Source organism: Ictalurus punctatus, chromosome 27, assembly GCF_001660625.3.
Source record: "Ictalurus punctatus breed USDA103 chromosome 27, Coco_2.0, whole genome shotgun sequence".
NCBI classification, from domain to species: Eukaryota; Metazoa; Chordata; class Actinopteri; order Siluriformes; family Ictaluridae; genus Ictalurus; species Ictalurus punctatus.
The window spans coordinates 4563895-4582151 of record NC_030442.2 but is presented as its reverse complement, the minus strand read 5'-3'; the positions used below and the strand labels follow the sequence as shown (position 1 = coordinate 4582151).

General features: G+C 44.0%; 1 protein-coding gene across 1 annotated transcript; it reads right to left on the bottom strand.

Annotated features, from left to right (window-relative positions):
- Positions 1 to 482: 482 nt before the first annotated feature.
- On the bottom strand, positions 483 to 16869 carry aox6 (aldehyde oxidase 6). The gene is made up of 35 exons (XM_053676663.1): positions 16742 to 16869; positions 16502 to 16559; positions 15179 to 15275; positions 14493 to 14601; positions 14185 to 14311; positions 13679 to 13740; positions 11129 to 11197; positions 10820 to 10894; positions 10164 to 10308; positions 9745 to 9837; positions 9430 to 9581; positions 9255 to 9348; positions 8803 to 8912; positions 8405 to 8589; positions 8049 to 8211; positions 7564 to 7653; positions 7189 to 7346; positions 6963 to 7089; positions 6487 to 6612; positions 6262 to 6358; positions 6022 to 6146; positions 5719 to 5852; positions 5300 to 5387; positions 5111 to 5197; positions 4825 to 5016; positions 4148 to 4375; positions 3546 to 3641; positions 3269 to 3397; positions 2902 to 2976; positions 2761 to 2813; positions 2395 to 2509; positions 2241 to 2306; positions 1963 to 2151; positions 1528 to 1695; positions 483 to 1130 (listed from the first exon to the last, which is right to left on the bottom strand). The coding sequence occupies exons 1-35, from the start codon at positions 16793 to 16795 to the stop codon at positions 1077 to 1079; spliced, it is 3990 nt and encodes a 1329-aa protein (XP_053532638.1). The 5' UTR covers positions 16796 to 16869; the 3' UTR covers positions 483 to 1076.
- Between the last annotated feature and the right edge of the window lie 1388 nt (positions 16870 to 18257).

The following is an 18257-nucleotide window of genomic DNA, read 5'->3' as shown; positions in this document are numbered from 1 at the left end:
TATACTTACCTAGGTACCCCCCAAAAATAATTCAGACTGAGACTCAAACCATTCCCATTATAAATTTATATATGTCCGTGTACCTTGTAATGCACTCTAGAGGTCAGTTGTTGTTCCAAGGAGCTAGAACCATCCTGAGGTGAGATATTGAGGTTTCCGTAAACAGCTGTATAACCAAAATTTGTTGTCTGCCAGGACACAAAGATGGCTATCGTAGTTAAACCAAGTGGGGGGAAAAATGGTGGTTTTGCAATTCCCATGCATAGTGGTAATCACTCCAAAATTTTTTAGAACAATTAAAAAATGGTCAAGCAACTTGTATTGGACCACTTGAGATGGAATGACCCCCTTTTCTTAAACAATAATAAAACAGACACACACACACACACATATATATATATATATATATATATATATATATATATATATATATATATATATATATATATATATATATATAAATAAAAGTAATGCCATCTGGATTAAGTGCTTAAAGGGTTTATTATTTTGATCATAGAACATAACGAACATAGCTTTATTAGCTTGAATGATAATTACCACTTTTAATTTTCAGTGCTTTACAGAAAAACAGGACACTACTAGTGTTATTAAGATAATAGTATTAAAGTTGGTTATATAATTGTAAAGTCATTTATCAGTGCCCTGAAATTGAGCCGTCCACAAAATACCTGATTGTATTGATTATTTATAGCTACGTTCGTAAGACGTCACGTTTTGAGAGGCTTGTTATAAATCTTTGTACGAACCCATGCACAATCATAAAATAAATTCAACAGAATGGTGAGATTAATCTCTGCAAGTTTATATCCAGTGAATCAGCACCTCACACACCTGTATCTCAGATATCTATGATATATATTGTATAGTGTTAATATAACTGTGCTGATATAATTTTAATGGTAATTTTAATGTTAATGCTTCGAAAGAGATGTCTGTTCGAAATATCTGATGAACCTATTGAATCATTTATTCAGTTTATTCATTGAGGATGTATGTAAATGCTGCAGATGTGATCATTTAATGGGAATAAATTGATCAGACAGGTGAAATGAAGGTCAAGGCAGCTGCAGAGACCACAGCTGCGACGCTCCTGTTCCTGTGTCTGGGATCTGGAGACGAGAAACACAAAGAGACAGATTCGTGTGTGTGTGAATATATTAAATTTAAAAAACTGTGAAAATTCACTCAGTAAAAGACAATTATTGGCTCTTGTTCGTGAACGTTGGGTAGAAACCAGCACAGATTTGAGGGTCCAGAATGACGTATGAACAAACCTCCGTGCACTAGCACTTTATTTACATGTCACATGCATATGACACGCCACGCATTACCCTCACATACATCTAATTTACACAAAATATATGTTTATTTTATGCTAAATAAGGAAAGCATTCATCGCTATATCAAGATCTGAGGAAAGAAGTCAACAGGACAGAAGGAGAATATATTACAGTGTAGCTCTTTCACTTTAGTGTTTTCTCTGTGTGTGTGTGTGTGTGTATATACCATCTGTGTGAAGTGTGTGCTGCATGCGAGGCACACTCGCTCCGGAGTAGCAGGGCTGTTTAGGGTGAATGGTCCGGTTAATCCTGCATCCTTTCGCGCTGCCATTACAGCATCCTTTATAGCAAAGAACACAGAGCTACCCAGGAACAGCGTGGGTTCTCCGATACCCTGAAACATGACACGGATCGTCACGTGAGTGGCTGAAAATAGAATAAATAAATATCTGTATGCTACAGACAGCAAGTACAGGTCATTTTAGGTCCTTGGAAAAAAAAAAAAAATTCAAATGGTTTTTCCAAAAAATAAAATGGCCGCCACGCGTCACCTTTAACCTCGGACGTGTTTGTTTCTTTAGTTTTGCCCTCTGGTGCTACGAGGGTTAGCATTGGAAAGGAAGTTTAGGTGTTGGAATAATGTCTAACCGGATGCGCGTACCTTTGAGGAGTAGATGGCGTGTGGATTTTGGGATCCAGAGAGCAGGTAGACGTTAAACTGCAGCGGGACGTCACACACAGCCGGGATCTTATACTGAGCCGGACCTCGAGTATACAGAACACCCGAGGGGGAAAAGTGCAGCTCCTCCATAGTGTAGAGGCCCAGGCCCTGTATAAACGCTCCCTCAATCTGACACACACACACACACACACACAAAACATGCTGTGATACATAACTATACAATGATATGGAGGTGTGTGTACAGATGTGTGTGTTACCTGGCCGATATCAATGGAGGGGTTTAAGCTCTTCCCGATGTCCACAACCAGGTCTGTCCTTACAGTCTGTGAAGCATCACACACACACACACTTTTATTTACCTTACAGGTAAAAGTGTGTTATTTACGCAGTGTGTGTGTGTTTAGTACTAACCCTGTATTCTCCTGACAGACAGTCGAGCTCCACCTCACTGCAGCAGGCTCCGTAGGTGAAATACACATACGGCCGTCCTTCCTGTTTCTCCCAGTCCATTCCTGTATCGTGACCTCTGACATATGGAACAGGAGGCAGACGTTTACAACAATGACACACAGTCTCACTACAGAGCAGTTTTTCGTCAAAAATTGTACTTCATATAAAAAAACCCCCCAGAAAATTGTACTTTTACCTGAGTACATGTTAAGTGCTGTAATTTTACTCCAGTGTTCTTCTCGTTACTTTCCTCTTCCTGGATTTATACATTCTGTTCCATTGTATATTTGGGAGATAATGTGTATTATATGTACGTGCATGTGTTACCTGTAGAATCCAGTAGCTGACAGACTGATTTTCTCCAAGAACGCTCTCTTGATCTACACACCACAAAATAAAACAAACATCACAACACCGATTTACCTTTCATCTCTGTCTTTATTGACCCCCCCAAGCGTGTTACAATACCCAGCTCTGCCACGTGCCGTCGGGCTCAGTCTGTCTGATCGGCTCCAGTCGCTGGTACAGAGTCCGACACGCGTCCTGCAAAACAAACACGCTTAATGATGCAGAAGACACTCGGTATGGCCGTAACCTGAGCTCAGGATGGAAGTGAGGATGAGGAGGATGTGGAGGATGTGGGGAGACAACGCTACCTGCTGTGACACCTGTACGTCACTACACTGTGTGTTATAGTATAATCATCAAATATTATAGAAACCACATACACATATAATGTGCAACAAATGAAGATGTATTCTACGGCAACTAGACTACAAATTAATTAGCGTGAGTGTGTAGTGTGTGTGTGTGTGTGCGCATGTGTGTGTGTTACCCTGACGGCCATTCCGTTAGCGTCAGTGCCGAAGGACGCAGCGGAGGGAGACGTGTTGGGCACGGAGCTCGTACACGTCTCAGAAATATGGATCAGAGACAGCGGGATGTTCAGCTCTCGACTCGCCACCTACACACACACACACACGCGCGTTTCTGCAGGGTTGTTTTTTTTTTTTTTTTTTAAACGTCCAAATCCATCCAGGGTTTAGATCACTGTTACAGAAACAGGAAGTAAGTGCTATCTGAAAGCTGATTGGCCGAGAGACAGGAAGTACCTGTTGGACTTTGGTGTGTAAGCCCTGACCCATCTCAGTCCCACCATGACTTATCAACACTGATCCGTCCTTGTAGATGTGTACCAGCGCAGCAGCCTGGAAACACACGCACGCACACACACATAACATAAAACATATTATATATCCATGTTACACACTGTGTTTAGGATATTTTTTGTTCTCATTAACAGGATGTAAATGGATGTCTTTGCTCCTGTCGATAATTAAAGTTAGACTATATTTGTAGTTTTTCCTGTGCATTGAGGTTGAGGATGTGTTACACTGCCCCCTCGTGGACATCCTCATTATGTACATGTCAATAGACCCCTGTGTGAAGGTGTGTGCAGGAATCAAACTAGGAGTGTTCCCGATTAAACACTGTTCTCCTTATTTATTTGTTTGTTTGTTTGGAAGAAACGTGCATATTGTGCACAAACACTACATAATGTACACTATAAAAATATAAATAAATAAATAAATAAATAAAGACTTTCACAATCGCACAGCTGCCCTGATTATGCGGCTGTGTTGTGTGTCAGGACAGATTTACCCACACCCACACACACACACACACACACACACACACACACACACACGGAGACCTGGTTGAGGAATCCCTCGGCGAACCCGATGCCGTATTTGATGGGTACGATGGCGAGGCCCCTCTTTCTCCAGCGGTGCTGCAGGTTGAAGCGAGTGATGTTCTCTCTCCGGCGAGCGACGGCGGCTCTGTCTTTACACTCCTCCCAACACCGCCGCAGGTTCTCCGGGTCAAACTCCATCTTATAGTGTGTGAAGGACACCTCCTTGTACATGTTCTTCTCACGGATCTGTCACACACACACACACACACTAGCTGAACTTTTTTTTAGCAAATGTGAAGCTTTGAACATCCAAACTGAACTATTTTGGCTTGGCACAGAGTGCTACATTTGGCAGAAACCTGGTTGTGAAGCATGGTGGCAGTAGCATCGTGTTCAGATGCATCATGTTAGCTCATGGCTGCTTCTCTAACTAATCCCATTTTCTTTCCCCAGTAACTCAATTTTTTTTTTGGAGGGGGGCTACGTTTTTATAACCAATTTACTAATGTCACTCCGTAACCATGACGACCAGCATATCGCAATTTTAAACGCTGAAGCGAAAATTGCGAACGCATGGTTACGAATGCTCTTCTGTCTGATGCGTCACACAATGCTCCTTGCAAAAAGCGGCTCGAGCTTTTATTATAAAACTAATGGCACACTATTATGAGGCTTTTGCTCATTTGACCTCTGACCTCTTCAGCTGGCAGGCCGAGCATCATGGCCACATCGTTGACCATGTTTTCGATGACCACCATGCTCTGTGGCACGCCGAAACCCCGGAACGCCGTGCTGGAGGGCAGGTTGGTCCTGCAGGCAGCTGACTGGCCACGGAGATTCGGGATGTTATAAGCGTTATCCATGTGGAGCAGAATCTTCTCTGCTACCTGCGAGAGTGAGCGAGAGAGAGAAGAGATTATGAAGCCAGAGATGGCTGACAGATCAGACAGACAGACAGACAGACAGAGAGACAGATCTCACCAGTGGGGACTCGTCAGGTGTGTTGCCCGCGTTGGCGTAATAGTGAACATCAGCTGCAGTGATTCTGCCATCATTCATAAAGCCCACCTGATACACACACACACACACACACACACGAGTATGTGATGTGTATTATGGGGACACAGTGTGTGTGTGTGTGTGTGTGTGTATGTGTGATTAAGACCTGACCTTGTACCTCCCCAGCACTGGGTGGCGCCCTCCTGTGATCAGCATGTCCTCTCCTCGTTCCAGAACACAGCGCACTGGCCTCTCGGTTCTACACACACACACACACACACACACACACACACACACACTCATAGGGTCATTAAAAAAACAGATATCACTATAAACTCTACCAGGTGATTGATAATATTCATACAAGTATTTTTTATGACATGAGACTTAATAAATAAAACATCTGGAAGTCAAAGAGAGACCATGATTGTTCAATACTCAGACACAACTGCCAGATACTCTCTAGAACATACGGGACACACAGTATATGGAGGGTTAGTATAGTGTAAACGTTTCTCTTTACACGTGAAATTGGTCACGTGAAACACGCCAGCGCCGTGCTGCTAAATAAACGCCTGAACTGAACTCACTTCCACGCAGCCACTGCAGTAACACACGCCAGCACCGTCGTCTTGGTCACTTTACCCCCAAACGCCCCACCGACACGTTTCACGTGGCAGGACACGCGATTAGACGGGATGCCCAACGTCTCCGATATCGCCATCTACAGGAGCAGATTAAAACAACAATGAATTTTTTTTTTTTTTAAAAATCAAGAAGTATGACGTGAAAGTCCTGTGTTGAAGTTTCCATGATCAGGTTTGTGTAGTCCTGGTGGGTGGTATATGAATGTGTATATTTCTTTGTGTGTGTGTGTGTGTGTGTGTGCGTACCTGAACACATGTTGGGTGTTGTGTAGACAGATAAACCTTCATCTCGTTCTCCTCTCCTACGGGAATGACCAGCATGCTCTGTGTCTCCATGTAGAAATGTTCCTGTCCTCCAACACGCATCTCTCCTGAAAACGCAACAGCAATTAGGAAAAATGTTGTTGCTAGGCAACCGGCAAGTATAGCTTCCAAGCAGAACGTAGCTAACGAGTGCGATCACTGAACTAGCGAGTGAAATGTGACCTTCGTAAACGTGGTCGGTCTCCAGAAGCGCCGACGTTACGTCTCCTCTCTGAATCTCTCTTTGAGGAGGAAAGAAGGAGCTCTTCTCCACAGCTTCCTGCATCCAACACACACACACACACACACGTTTAATGAACGCTGACGGAAGGAGTCTGCAGTGTCAGCTCTTTGCGGTTTCTTGGTAACGCGAGAGAGAACAGAGAGGCTGGTGAGGGAACGCCTGACCTCTACAGTGAAGATCGGGTCCTCTTTCAGGTCCTCATAGGTGATCTTCAAAGCCGACGCAGCGAGCTTAGCGTGCTGCTTCGTATCGGCCACGACGGCGCAGATCACGTGACCCACACACGTCACCTGAGAACAGGTACGGAACCGGATAAGAAATACTGTTTTTAAATCCTGTTTTTTTCATACGGAATTATACTACTTGTTGAAATTCATACCAAAATCTGATGCTAAACTGCCGCTAAATTATCTAAGCAATTTGAATAATTTATTATATATATATATATCTTTTATGTCTTTGTATATTTTAAGTGTTTATATATTTATATGCGTCATTTTTCAAAAGTGAGTTTTAATGATCTGTGCATTTACACAGTCATGTTTAGATTGTTGGATTTTATTTTGAAAGTATTTCCACACTGGTACGTGATCAGTCGTTTATAACTACACGTGAACGACATGGGATTTATTTTAAGGACCTCGTTTTCTGCCAACAGATCCTCATTCATCCCACTGAAGGAGACCGACCTCCTGCCTGGAATGTCCTTAAAAGTGATCACATCCACCACGCCCACCATCGCCAGAGCTCCGCCCACATCAACGTGGCTGTCGGGAAAATGATATCAACAATTCAGTGTGTGTGTGTGTTTTACGTGATCTCGGCATGGGTGTGTTTTACGTGATCTCGGCGTGTGTGTGTTTTACGTGATCTTGGCGTGTGCTCTGGTGCTGGTGACGACAGAGAGGAACAGTTCTCCATGTGTGTGTGGAATGTCATCGCAGTACACGGCCTCTCCTGTAGCATGTGAGACGGAAGAATGGTGAGGCAACGCCCGGCCCACACAGTCCCCCTCTGACACAGGCTACACACACACACACACACACACACACACACACATATATATATATATATATATATATATATATATATATATATATATATATATATATATATATATATAAAACCAAAAACACACACACAATTTTATCATTTGTGTCCTTTCATTTTACAGTGCTTTACTATATTTTTCCTCACACACACACACACACACACACACACACACACACACACACACACACCTGGAACTCCTGGTATCCAGGCTGAATGAAGTTGGGCAGCGGCTCCACTGCACTCAGCTCACATTTTGGAATTTCACCCTGAATCACATTCTTCCAAATCACACACACACACACACACACACACACACACACACACACACACGTAATGATTTAAATATAATAATAATAAGAAGAGGCAGAAGAAGAAGAAGAACAGCTATCCATATTAAAATGAAATACATTACACACATACTGCATGCAGCATTTAACTGCTCATAATAATAATAATAATAAGAAGAAGAAGAAAAATAAAATGAGCGAAATCACTATGTTGTCAGAGATTTTTCTGAAAGGGGCGGAGTGGGTTATTTCTATCACTATAGCAACAAGCTCTTGAGTCTCTTCCTCTAAAAACCTGCGAATCGCAAACGCAGCATTTAAAACCCCGGCGATTAGTTCTTATAATTAACTCTGACTTCATTAGTCATGAGTTTGTGAAGGCGTACCTGGTCTCTGAGGTGCTGCAGGACGTGTAGGTAGAACCGGAAGAACATGCTGAGGGTCAGAGACCTGCGGAACACCACCTCCCCCCCCGGAGCCGACGCCCCGAGTGTGACGTCATCGAGCAGCGCCGCGTACGCACCACTCAACGTCGCCTCACTCCACGACCTGCGTAAAAATAAACAGAACTGACAAGATGTAGCTAGTACGGGTTTTTTATAATAATAAATAATACGAAAAAAAAACAAATACTATTATTATTATTATAAATAATTCTTTAGCGCATGATTATTGAGAGCAGACAGCACACATACCTGTCTGCTATCATTAATGAAGTTATTAATACGGAGTGTGTGTTCACCTGCCGATGACGTGCCGCGTCGCGTTCTCCGCGCTGAGTGTGTGTGCTCCGACTCCACCATAATACACACTCATGTCTCCCACCACGTCCGAGTCGCGATCAAACCGCACCCGCATGCCGGCGCTCACCGTGGCCAGCGCGTTGTCTTTACGGGGAGCGTTACGGAACGCACACACCACCTCACACTGACAGAGTGACGGACGATAAACACAGTAAAGACGACAGACACGAACGCTAGCATCCAGACCGAAACAAAGATACATCGCTTTTTCGATGTAAATACATCGCTAAAGAAGTAGTTGTAAGTAAGGAACATAAATCCGATACCTAAAAAGCGAAATGATATTGATATCTTTATATATGATAAGAGCAGGTGTATTTGTACTGTATAACATCACCTTTCTGGAAACCGGAATAAAAACAGACAACACAATCTCGTCCGCTCTGAGAATCGTCTTTCTGAATCCCACAAAGAAATCCTTATCCAGAGGAACCTCACGCCTTCCATCTGATCACACACACACACACACACACACACACCTGAACACCAGCATGTCGGTCTGTCTATATCTATTGATCTTTCGGTGGGGTCTGCCTGTCTTCTCTCTCTCCCTGTCTGTCTATCCTGTCTGTCTGTGTGTCTGTATATCAGTCTATCTTTCTATCTATATCTGTCTGTCAGTCTGTCTGACTGTGAATGTCTATATGTCTGTCCATCTATCCAGCTGTCTGTTAATCAGTTGATGTATTAGTGTAACTATAGATCCATTCGAGCGTCCATCTGCCTGTCTAGTGGTCTGTCTGTCTGTCCCTCTGTCTTTCTGAGTGATGTCATGAGTGATGTAATGACCGTGAGACAGCAGCTGCACTGAGCTCCGCCCTGCAGCCAGAACAGGATTCAGATCAGAGTTCGGGTACGCGCTGGCAATGTTCCCGCCCAGCGTCTACACACACACACATACACACACTTAGATAACAGTGGGCTTACATGTGTGTGTGTGTGTGTGTGTGTGTGTGTGTCTCACGGCAACATTGCGGATCTGTTCTCCTCCCAGGTGTCTCAGTTGCTCGAGCAGTGCCGTGTACGTCTGCGTGTGTTCTGCCGGGAGAGAACACACACACTTCTGCAACACGGTGCGCACTGTGGATAAACTGCAGCCAGCACCGATGTGCACACCTGTAACACACACACACACACACACACACACACACACACACAGCGAGACATTCATAGGTTACTTGTAATGAATCTGACAAATGCCTGCTGAACTCACGCACACGCTCTATCACACACACACTCTCTGACACACACACACTCTCTCTCTCACACACACACACACCTTCAGGTTTGTGTGTGACTTCAAACAGTTCCTTCACGCGTGTGGCTGAGATTATTATGGGATGCACGACACCTTTAAACTTGATGTCCAACCCTGAGGAGAAAAAAATCAGAAAACAAGCCAGAAAAACATCAAACACTCGATCAAAACAACCAGTCCCAGGAAGTAACCATAGAAACCAACAACCACTGCTAGATTGAACCTGTTTCTGTCATCAACCAATCAGGAAGCCTTTTAAATGTGTACATAGTATTGGTATTACACTAATTGATTTTAAATAATACGTTATAACGTAACCATGGAAACAGACATGCGTTTTGCATTTTAATACAACCAGTTAATAATGTTCTTTATTGTGCATCTCATTTATTGACTGGTCAGGGTTGTGATGGAGTCGATGATGATGATGAAATCCTCACCTATGTTGGTGTTTCCCATCACAACGGGGGCTTTTGGGTACTGAAACTTCAGCTGGAGCAGCTCACCGAGAGACACGGGGAAGATCCAGGTCATCCTCTCCCCCCGAAACGTCTGAGTGGTTTGTTCCTGACTCTCTGCCATTCTCTATACAAACAAATCCGGTTTTATTATGTTTACCACCAGAACAGTGAACGCTTTATCGTCACTACATTCTCACATAATCTACACAAACATGAACGACTCCATCCATCCATCTTCTACCGCTTACTCCTTCTTCAGGGTCACGGGGAACCTGGAGCCTATCCCAAGGAACATCGGGCACAGGGCGAGGTACACCCTGGACAGGGTGCCAGTCCATCGCAGGGCACACTCACACACTACAGACACTTTGGAAACGCCAATCAGCCTACCGTGCATGTCTTTGGACTGGGGGAGGAAACCGGAGTACCCAGAGGAAACCCCCGCAGCACGGGGAGAACACGCAAACTCCACACACACAGGGCCACGGTGGGAATCCAACCCCCGACCCTGGAGGTGTGAGCTGAACGTGCTAACCACTAAGCCACCGTGCGCCCTACGTGAACGACTCACCACAAAGAAAAAAAGTGTTGATAGTGTTTTTTAAAAAAAAAGAAAAAGAAAAAAAGTTTCTCACGATGAGCTCCGGAGGGAAGATCAGGTCCTGCGTTGGGTCCAGAGGAAGAAACTCCTCTGTATTAAACAGCTCCAGCTGTAAACGCACATTATTAATAATCAGCCTTATGATTTAATAGGTTTTTATAAACACAGTAAACTCAAACTACACGTCCGGGATCAGGATCAGAGAGAAAGTGATCTCTGCTCAGTAAGATCAATCCAAAGCAGATTTATCAATTCCAGCTGCTCACGTTAAAAAGGTTCAGCGAAATAAAAACAACTTACTAAAAGTATTTTTGCATTTTTTATTTCTACAAATTCTTCTTACTTTCTCAGGAGACGCTTTAGTGTTCGCGGTACAGCAGGCCGTGCCGTTCACCTCACAGCAGCGGTCACTCTACGGAAACAATCATCCATTCGTTATTCGTTATTATAACACATTATTATAGGAAATCTTCAGCACAACACGGCTTGCGTGCGAGAGAGTAATCAGGAAGGAATAATCGACTCTGCTGAGCTGAGTTATTAGACAATAACGCACACTCGAGGTGGTCATGCGGAGCGGGAAGCCAACTATCCCTTAATTATTTCCGGAAGATGTCAATCGTGTGTCGTTTAGTTTGTCGTTAGCGGAGTGTGTGCCGTGGAGGACAGTAGGCTAACCTTTCCGTTATTTCACCTAACTCAGCGAACTCTGGAACTCCTTTAGCTTAAAAATAAATTTCACGCCTCAGAGCCGAGAGCCAATCAGAGCGGAGAATTCCACAGCGCTGTGGTATAGGTGATAAGAATTCATCCTGCTGGAGAACACACGCGTTATATTTTCAGCCCAAAAACACAGCGTTTTGTTGCGTCACGGTCCCAAAGCTTCATCATGAGACGGGGATTAACCTCTTGGCAGATGCAACCTGCGGTCACGTGTCTGGCAGCAGGAGCACGAGGCCGGCTCTAACACACGGCTGTAAATACGTTCATGAAGAACAGGACAGTGGACTGGAGCGTGAACTTTATTCCGGCGCAGTTTAGGTAACGACACGATACGTTCCCTTTAGTACCCTTACAGTACCCTTACAGTACCCTTACAGTACTCTTACAGTACTCTTACAGTACTCTTACAGATACCACTCTAATGACGTTAATGAAACAATTTCCTAAATCATGATACTGATACATCTCATGCTTATTAACGTATTCATTAACTTATTAATGTATAAATATTATGTTATTATAAATCATTATAATCATGTCCGCCTCCGCCCTCCTGTCTGTCTCTATACTACACCCTCCTGTCTGTCTCTATACTACACCCTCCTGTCTGTCTCTATACTACACCCTCCTGTCTGTCTCTATACTCCGCCCTCCTGTCTGTCTCTATACTACACCCTCCTGTCTGTCTCTATACTACACCCTCCTGTCTGTCTCTATACTCTCTATACTCCGCCCTCCTGTCTGTCTCTATACTACACCCTCCTGTCTGTCTCTATACTACACCCTCCTGTCTGTCTCTATACTCCGCCCTCCTGTCTGTCTCTATACTCTCTATACTCCGCCCTCCTGTCTGTCTCTTTACTACACCCTCCTGTCTGTCTCTATACTACACCCTCCTGTCTGTCTCTATACTACACCCTCCTGTCTGTCTCTATACTCTCTATACTCCGCCCTCCTGTCTGTCTCTATACTACACCCTCCTGTCTGTCTCTATACTACACCCTCCTGTCTGTCTCTATACTCTCTATACTCCGCCCTCCTGTCTGTCTCTATACTCTCTATACTCCGCCCTCCTGTCTGTCTCTATACTCCGCCCTCCTGTCTGTCTCTATACTCTCTATACTCCGCCCTCCTGTCTGTCTCTATACTCCTCCCTCCTGTCTGTCTCTATACTACATCCTCCTGTCTGTCTCTATACTCCATCCTCCTATCTGTCTCTATACTCCGCCCTCCTGTCTGTCTCTATACTGCGCCCTCCTGTCTGTCTCTATACTCCGCCCTCCTGTCTGTCTCTACTCTCTGTCCTCCTGTCTGTCTCTATACTCCGTCCTCCCGTCTGTCTCTATACTCCGTCCTCCCGTCTGTCTCTATACTCCACCCTCCTGTCTGTCTCTATAAGCTATCCTCCTGTCTGTCTCTATACTCCTCCCTCCTGTCTCTCTCTACTCTCTGTCCTCCTGTCTGTCTCTATACTCTGCCCTCCTGTCTGTCTCTATACTCCGCCCTCCTGTCTGTCTCTATACTCCGTCCTCCTGTCTGTCTCTATACTCCGCCCTCCTGTCTGTCTCTATAAGCTATCCTCCTGTCTGTCTCTATACTCCGCCCTCCTGTCTGTCTCTATAAGCTATCCTCCTGTCTGTCTCTATACTCCGCCCTCCTGTCTGTCTCTATACTCCGTCCTCCTGTCTGTCTCTATACTCCGCCCTCCTGTCTGTCTCTATAAGCTATCCTCCTGTCTGTCTCTATAAGCTATCCTCCTGTCTGTCTCTATAAGCTATCCTCCTGTCTGTCTCTATAAGCTATCCTCCTATCTGTCTCTATACTCCGTCCTCCTGTCTGTCTCTATACTCTGTCCTCCTGTCTGCCTCTATACGCTATCCTCCTGTCTGTCTCCACACTCCATCCTCCTGTCTGCCTTTCCATCTATCCCCCTCTCTGTCTTCTTTCTATATCTTCCTGTCTGTCCTTTTGCGTAATGCTTATTAATATTGTGTTATTGATGAGCGTTTTCCTGCCCGTCTGCCCCTCTGTCTGGAGAGCAGGATTATGATATAGTTTTTGCTCCTGCCCTTACACATTTATCCAAAAGAAGATTCCTTCAAACAAACTAAGCATCACATGACTGTTTATCGTCACGTAGTTCATTTCGGTAGTTTTATAAGTCACACACCTGACAGAAAGTCCGATAGCCGTCGATAATCGGACGATATCCTGTGCATCTGCATAAATTACCTAGACAGAAAAACATTAAACACACATCAGCAGTCAGTGGAGCTCACCAGTATACCCATACGATAAATCAGCAGTAGTTGAGTGCAAAAGTATTTATCTCCTTGGGTTCTGGGTTAAAAAAAAACAAAACTTTTAAACTTAAAAAAAAAGTTTAGAGTCAGTAGGAATCATGAGAACAGCTCTCACACACTGTGACTACAAGTATTCAGAAAAAAAGAGCATTAAATAAAAAAAAAAAGAAAAAGGGAAATAAAAATGTCAATACCATTAAAAATTTGCCATTTTTATTAAGTGCATCATTTGGCAGTAAGGGTATCAAAACTTCTGCACTTATCCATATTACAAATAGGGTCTTTCTGCACCTGAAATGGAGCCATTATCTTCTACGTTTAAATTCAGACCTGTGTGTGTGTGTGTGTGTGTGTGTGTGTGTGTGTGTGTTACCCCCCAGGGCCTGTGTGATGTCATCCATGCTAGGTTGTGGTTGGTTCCTCAGCAGTGTGTACATGGACATCACCATCCCTGGAGTACAAAACCCACACTGAGAGCCATTTGCCTTCGCTATACGCTCCTGAAAACACGCACGCACGCACACACACACACACACACAATAATGTCATGTTATATTCTCAGTATATCAGATAATATGTAGGATGTACCACAAAGTTCTCTTTTTGTGACCTTTATTGTTCTGTGGAAGATATGTGCATATACACCAGGTGTGTGTGTGTGTGTGCGTGTGTGTGCGTTACCTGTACAGGGTGTAGTTTGCTCTTGCTGTTCCCAATGCCCTCCACTGTGGTCACCGCCACTCCGTGTGTTTGGCATAAAGGCATCAGACAGGCGTTAACAGTGAAATGTCTCAGCAGTGAAGGAAACTGCACTTTATTATTTTATCACTTTATTATTTTATCACTTTATTAACAGTACAAATATTTTCAGGATCAGTTATTAATCTGTTATGTATCACTCTTGTAAAATATCAACTGAAACCTTAACAAATGACGACTAGCACTTTTCAAAAGTAGCGCCTTTAAAAATGACCATCAAAATGAGACATAATGAATCATCACTGGACATAATCAAATGACAGACAGGTGGAGAGACAAAAGGATGGAGCAGGAAGACAGGCATTAGGACAGACAGGAGGAAAGACAGGAGAACAAAAAGGGGACGGACAGGAGAATGGAGCGGTGAGACAGACAGGAGGGGAGATAGAATGACGGAGCAGAAGGACAGATATTAGAACAGACAGGAGGGAAGACACGAGAACAATCGGGGGACAGGAAGACAGACAGGAGGACAGACAGGTGGTGAGACAGAAAGAGGGAGCAGGAGGACAGAGAGGAGGAAAGAGAAAGAATAATCAAGGGACAGAACGGAGGAAGGAGCAGGAGGACGGACAGGAGGACAGACAGGAGGACAGACAGGAGGATACTGGATGGTCTTGGTCTGAGTGTCGTATGTGGACAGCATGACGGTGCAGGCGCCGCACCCCCCTCCTCCACAGCCATACTTAGTGCCTGTTAGACACACTGCGCGAGCACACACACACACACACACACACACACACACACACACACACACACATTGGAGCAGCCTCTCACCAGCTCTCTCTCTCTCTCTGTCTCTCTCTCTCTCTTTTGTAATAAGACAAAGAAAAAAAAAAAAACGCAGCCACGAAAAAGTATTAACTGGTCCGTCCTGAAGAGGTGAGAAAGTTGTGTATAAAATGTTATATGATAAACACACTGTGTGTGAGGAAAACAATGCAGTTCCATTCGCCTCTGTGTCAACAACAGTGCTGACAAAGCTGAGTAAAGAATTAAACTTTTTATTTAAACATAATTAAATCATTAAATCATGTAATCTTTCACCTCTCTCTCTCTCTCTCTCTCTCTCTCTCTCTCTCTCTCTCTCTGTGTGTGTGTGCAGGAGATAAAGAATTTCAGTCTGGGTCAAAGTCTGTGTGCGTTATATATTTTAACCGAATCAGTTAAAGTCTGAATCTGATCCAAAGTCAAAATCACTTTTAGCTTCAGTTAGGAAAGGAACCACCACAAGAACCACCCAAGCTGATATTATTTGTTTCCACCATCGTAGTGAATGATACGCTATATATCCAAAAGTATGTGCACCCCTGACCATCACAGCCATGTGTGGAGTATGAAGCACACAGTTGTATAGAACGTCTCTGTATGCTGTAGCTTTACATTTTCCCTTCACTGGAACTAAGAGACCCAAACCTGTTCCAGCATGACACACAGTGCACAAAAAGTGTGAGCTCCATGAAGACGTGGTGTGTGAAGGTTGGTAGAAGGTGGAAGAGCTCGAGTGTCCTGCACAGGGCCCTTACCTCTACCCCACTTTGGGATAAACTGGAACTGGAGTCTCCTCACATCAACCTCACTAATGCTCTTGTAGCTGAATGAACACAAATCCCCACAGCCACGCTCCAAAATCTAGTGCAAAGCCTTCCCAGAAGAGCGAGTGGAGCGCATTATAACAAGAAATGGGGAATAAATCTGGACACGTATTGGTGTGATGGTCGGGGTGAACATACTCTTGGTCTGAAGGTGAACATGTATAGCATATGCTGTAAATAATACATGCAATATTACGTATATATAGTTTTACTATAATTGATTCTGTAAGTACAATATAACACATAGGAACCATAATTAGAGAAACCTAATCACCACCTAAATCTGCTCAATGGAGCGTGTTAAATATAAAGAATAGAAATAAAGCAGAATCCTACGTTTCTCCCTGAGGAACGAGAGCAGCATGGTCTCTGGATCCGCATCTCTCACCGTCACCTGTCCCAATGCAACCGAAAATGACACATTTATTGACCTTTTCAGCATGAAAAGAAAACACTGTTCACTTATTTAAAAACCGGAAACTGATCACAGGGACACGGCGCGTCTCATGACTTCCAGCTCTTACACGCGCGTTTGAGCTCGAGAGGAAAGTTGAACCAGTTTTACTGACTCTGTACCTTTTTCCCGTTAACGTAGAGACTCAAAACTCCGCTTTCTTTCTCAGCAGCCATTTTCGGGATTTGAGTTGAACTTCGGACTGACCAAGAACCTTCACAACACGCCTACTTTCGCCCCAGAGCTCCTCCTGCTTTTATATTATATAACCTTACATTATGTAACTGTGCGGCTTGATGGAAAATTGGAAAAATGCACGGAGTATTATGCATGAAAAAATGCATGGAGTTGTATGCATGAAAAAATGCACAAAGTATTATGCATGGAAAAATGCATGGAGTTGAATGCATGGGAAAATGTATGGAGTATTGTGCATGAAAAAATGCATGGAGTTGAATGCATGGGAAAATGTATGGAGTATTGTGCATGAAAAAATGCATGGAGTTGTATGCATGGGAAATGCATGGAATTGTATGCATGGGAAAATGGATGGAGAATTATGCTGGAAAAAATGCATAGAGTTGTATGCATGGGAAAATGCATAGAGTTGTATGCATGGGAAATGCATGGAGTTAAATGCATGGCAAAATGCATGGAGTTGTATGCATGTGAAAATGCATGGAGCATTATACATGGAAAAAATGCATGGAGTTGTATGCATGGGGGTGGGGGGGAAATGACCATCCTGCCACTTATGCTCTCACATATACTCTGGTACATGCCACCTCCAGGGATTCTCTGATGACTCCTCCATCATGGGCTGCATCAGTGAAGATAAGGAGGAGGAGTACTGAGTAAAGCGTAGTATAGAGCTTTGTCAGATGGTCTGAGGATAACCACCTTTAGCTCAACATCAAGAAGACCAAAGAACTGATGGTGGACTTCCGGTGAAACAGAAAGCCCCCAACACCTATTACCATCCAGGGGGAGAAAATAGAGATGGTGGACTCGTACAAGTTCCCTGGAGTGCACATCAACAGCAAGCTGGACTGGTCGGAAAACACCGAAGCTCTCTACCGGAAGGGACAGAGCAGACTGTTCTTTCTAAGGAGGCTCAGGTGATTTGGCGTGAGCAGCAAGCTACTGCAGATGTTCTATCAGTCTGTAGTAGCCAGTTCCCTGTTCTTTGCTGTAACATGCTGGGGAGGTGGAATTAAGGCTGGGGAGGCTGACAGACTCAACAAGTTGATGAAGAAGTTGGTCACAAACTGAACACTCTGGAGACAGTGGTGGAGAAGAGAATAAGAAACAAAATCAGGTCCATTTTGGGAAACCCTCTTCATCCACTGTATGCTGAGATGCGACAGATGGAGAGCACCTTCAGCCACGGGCTCATCCCCCCGCAGGTGCAAGACGGAACGCTTCAGATGTTCCTTTGTGCCGACAGCCATCAGACTGTACAACACTTAGCCACCCCCTCCCTTGACCTTACTTTTGACTTTTGACTACACTACAAATACGCTCCTACACTGTTTTCATATGGGCACCATACTGTACTTTTTGCACTACTCACATATCACATCACTGCTTCAAATCTTTTCTTATATGTCTACATGAATTATACTGTACAGCTGCAAT

What these genes read in the sequence shown, in the direction of transcription:
- aox6 (XM_053676663.1), bottom strand. Translation starts at nt 16,795, where the DNA reads ATGGCTGCTGAGAAAGAAAGCGGAGTTTTGAGTCTCTACGTTAACGGG. An exon ending in CTGGATACCAGGAGTTCCAG is followed by an intron (nt 7,347 to 7,563) that starts GTGTGTGTGTGT and finishes GTGTGTGTGTAG; the next exon opens with CCTGTGTCAGAGGGGGACTG. An exon ending in TCAGCTACTGGATTCTACAG is followed by an intron (nt 2,510 to 2,760) that starts GTAACACATGCA and finishes TCCATATGTCAG; the next exon opens with AGGTCACGATACAGGAATGG.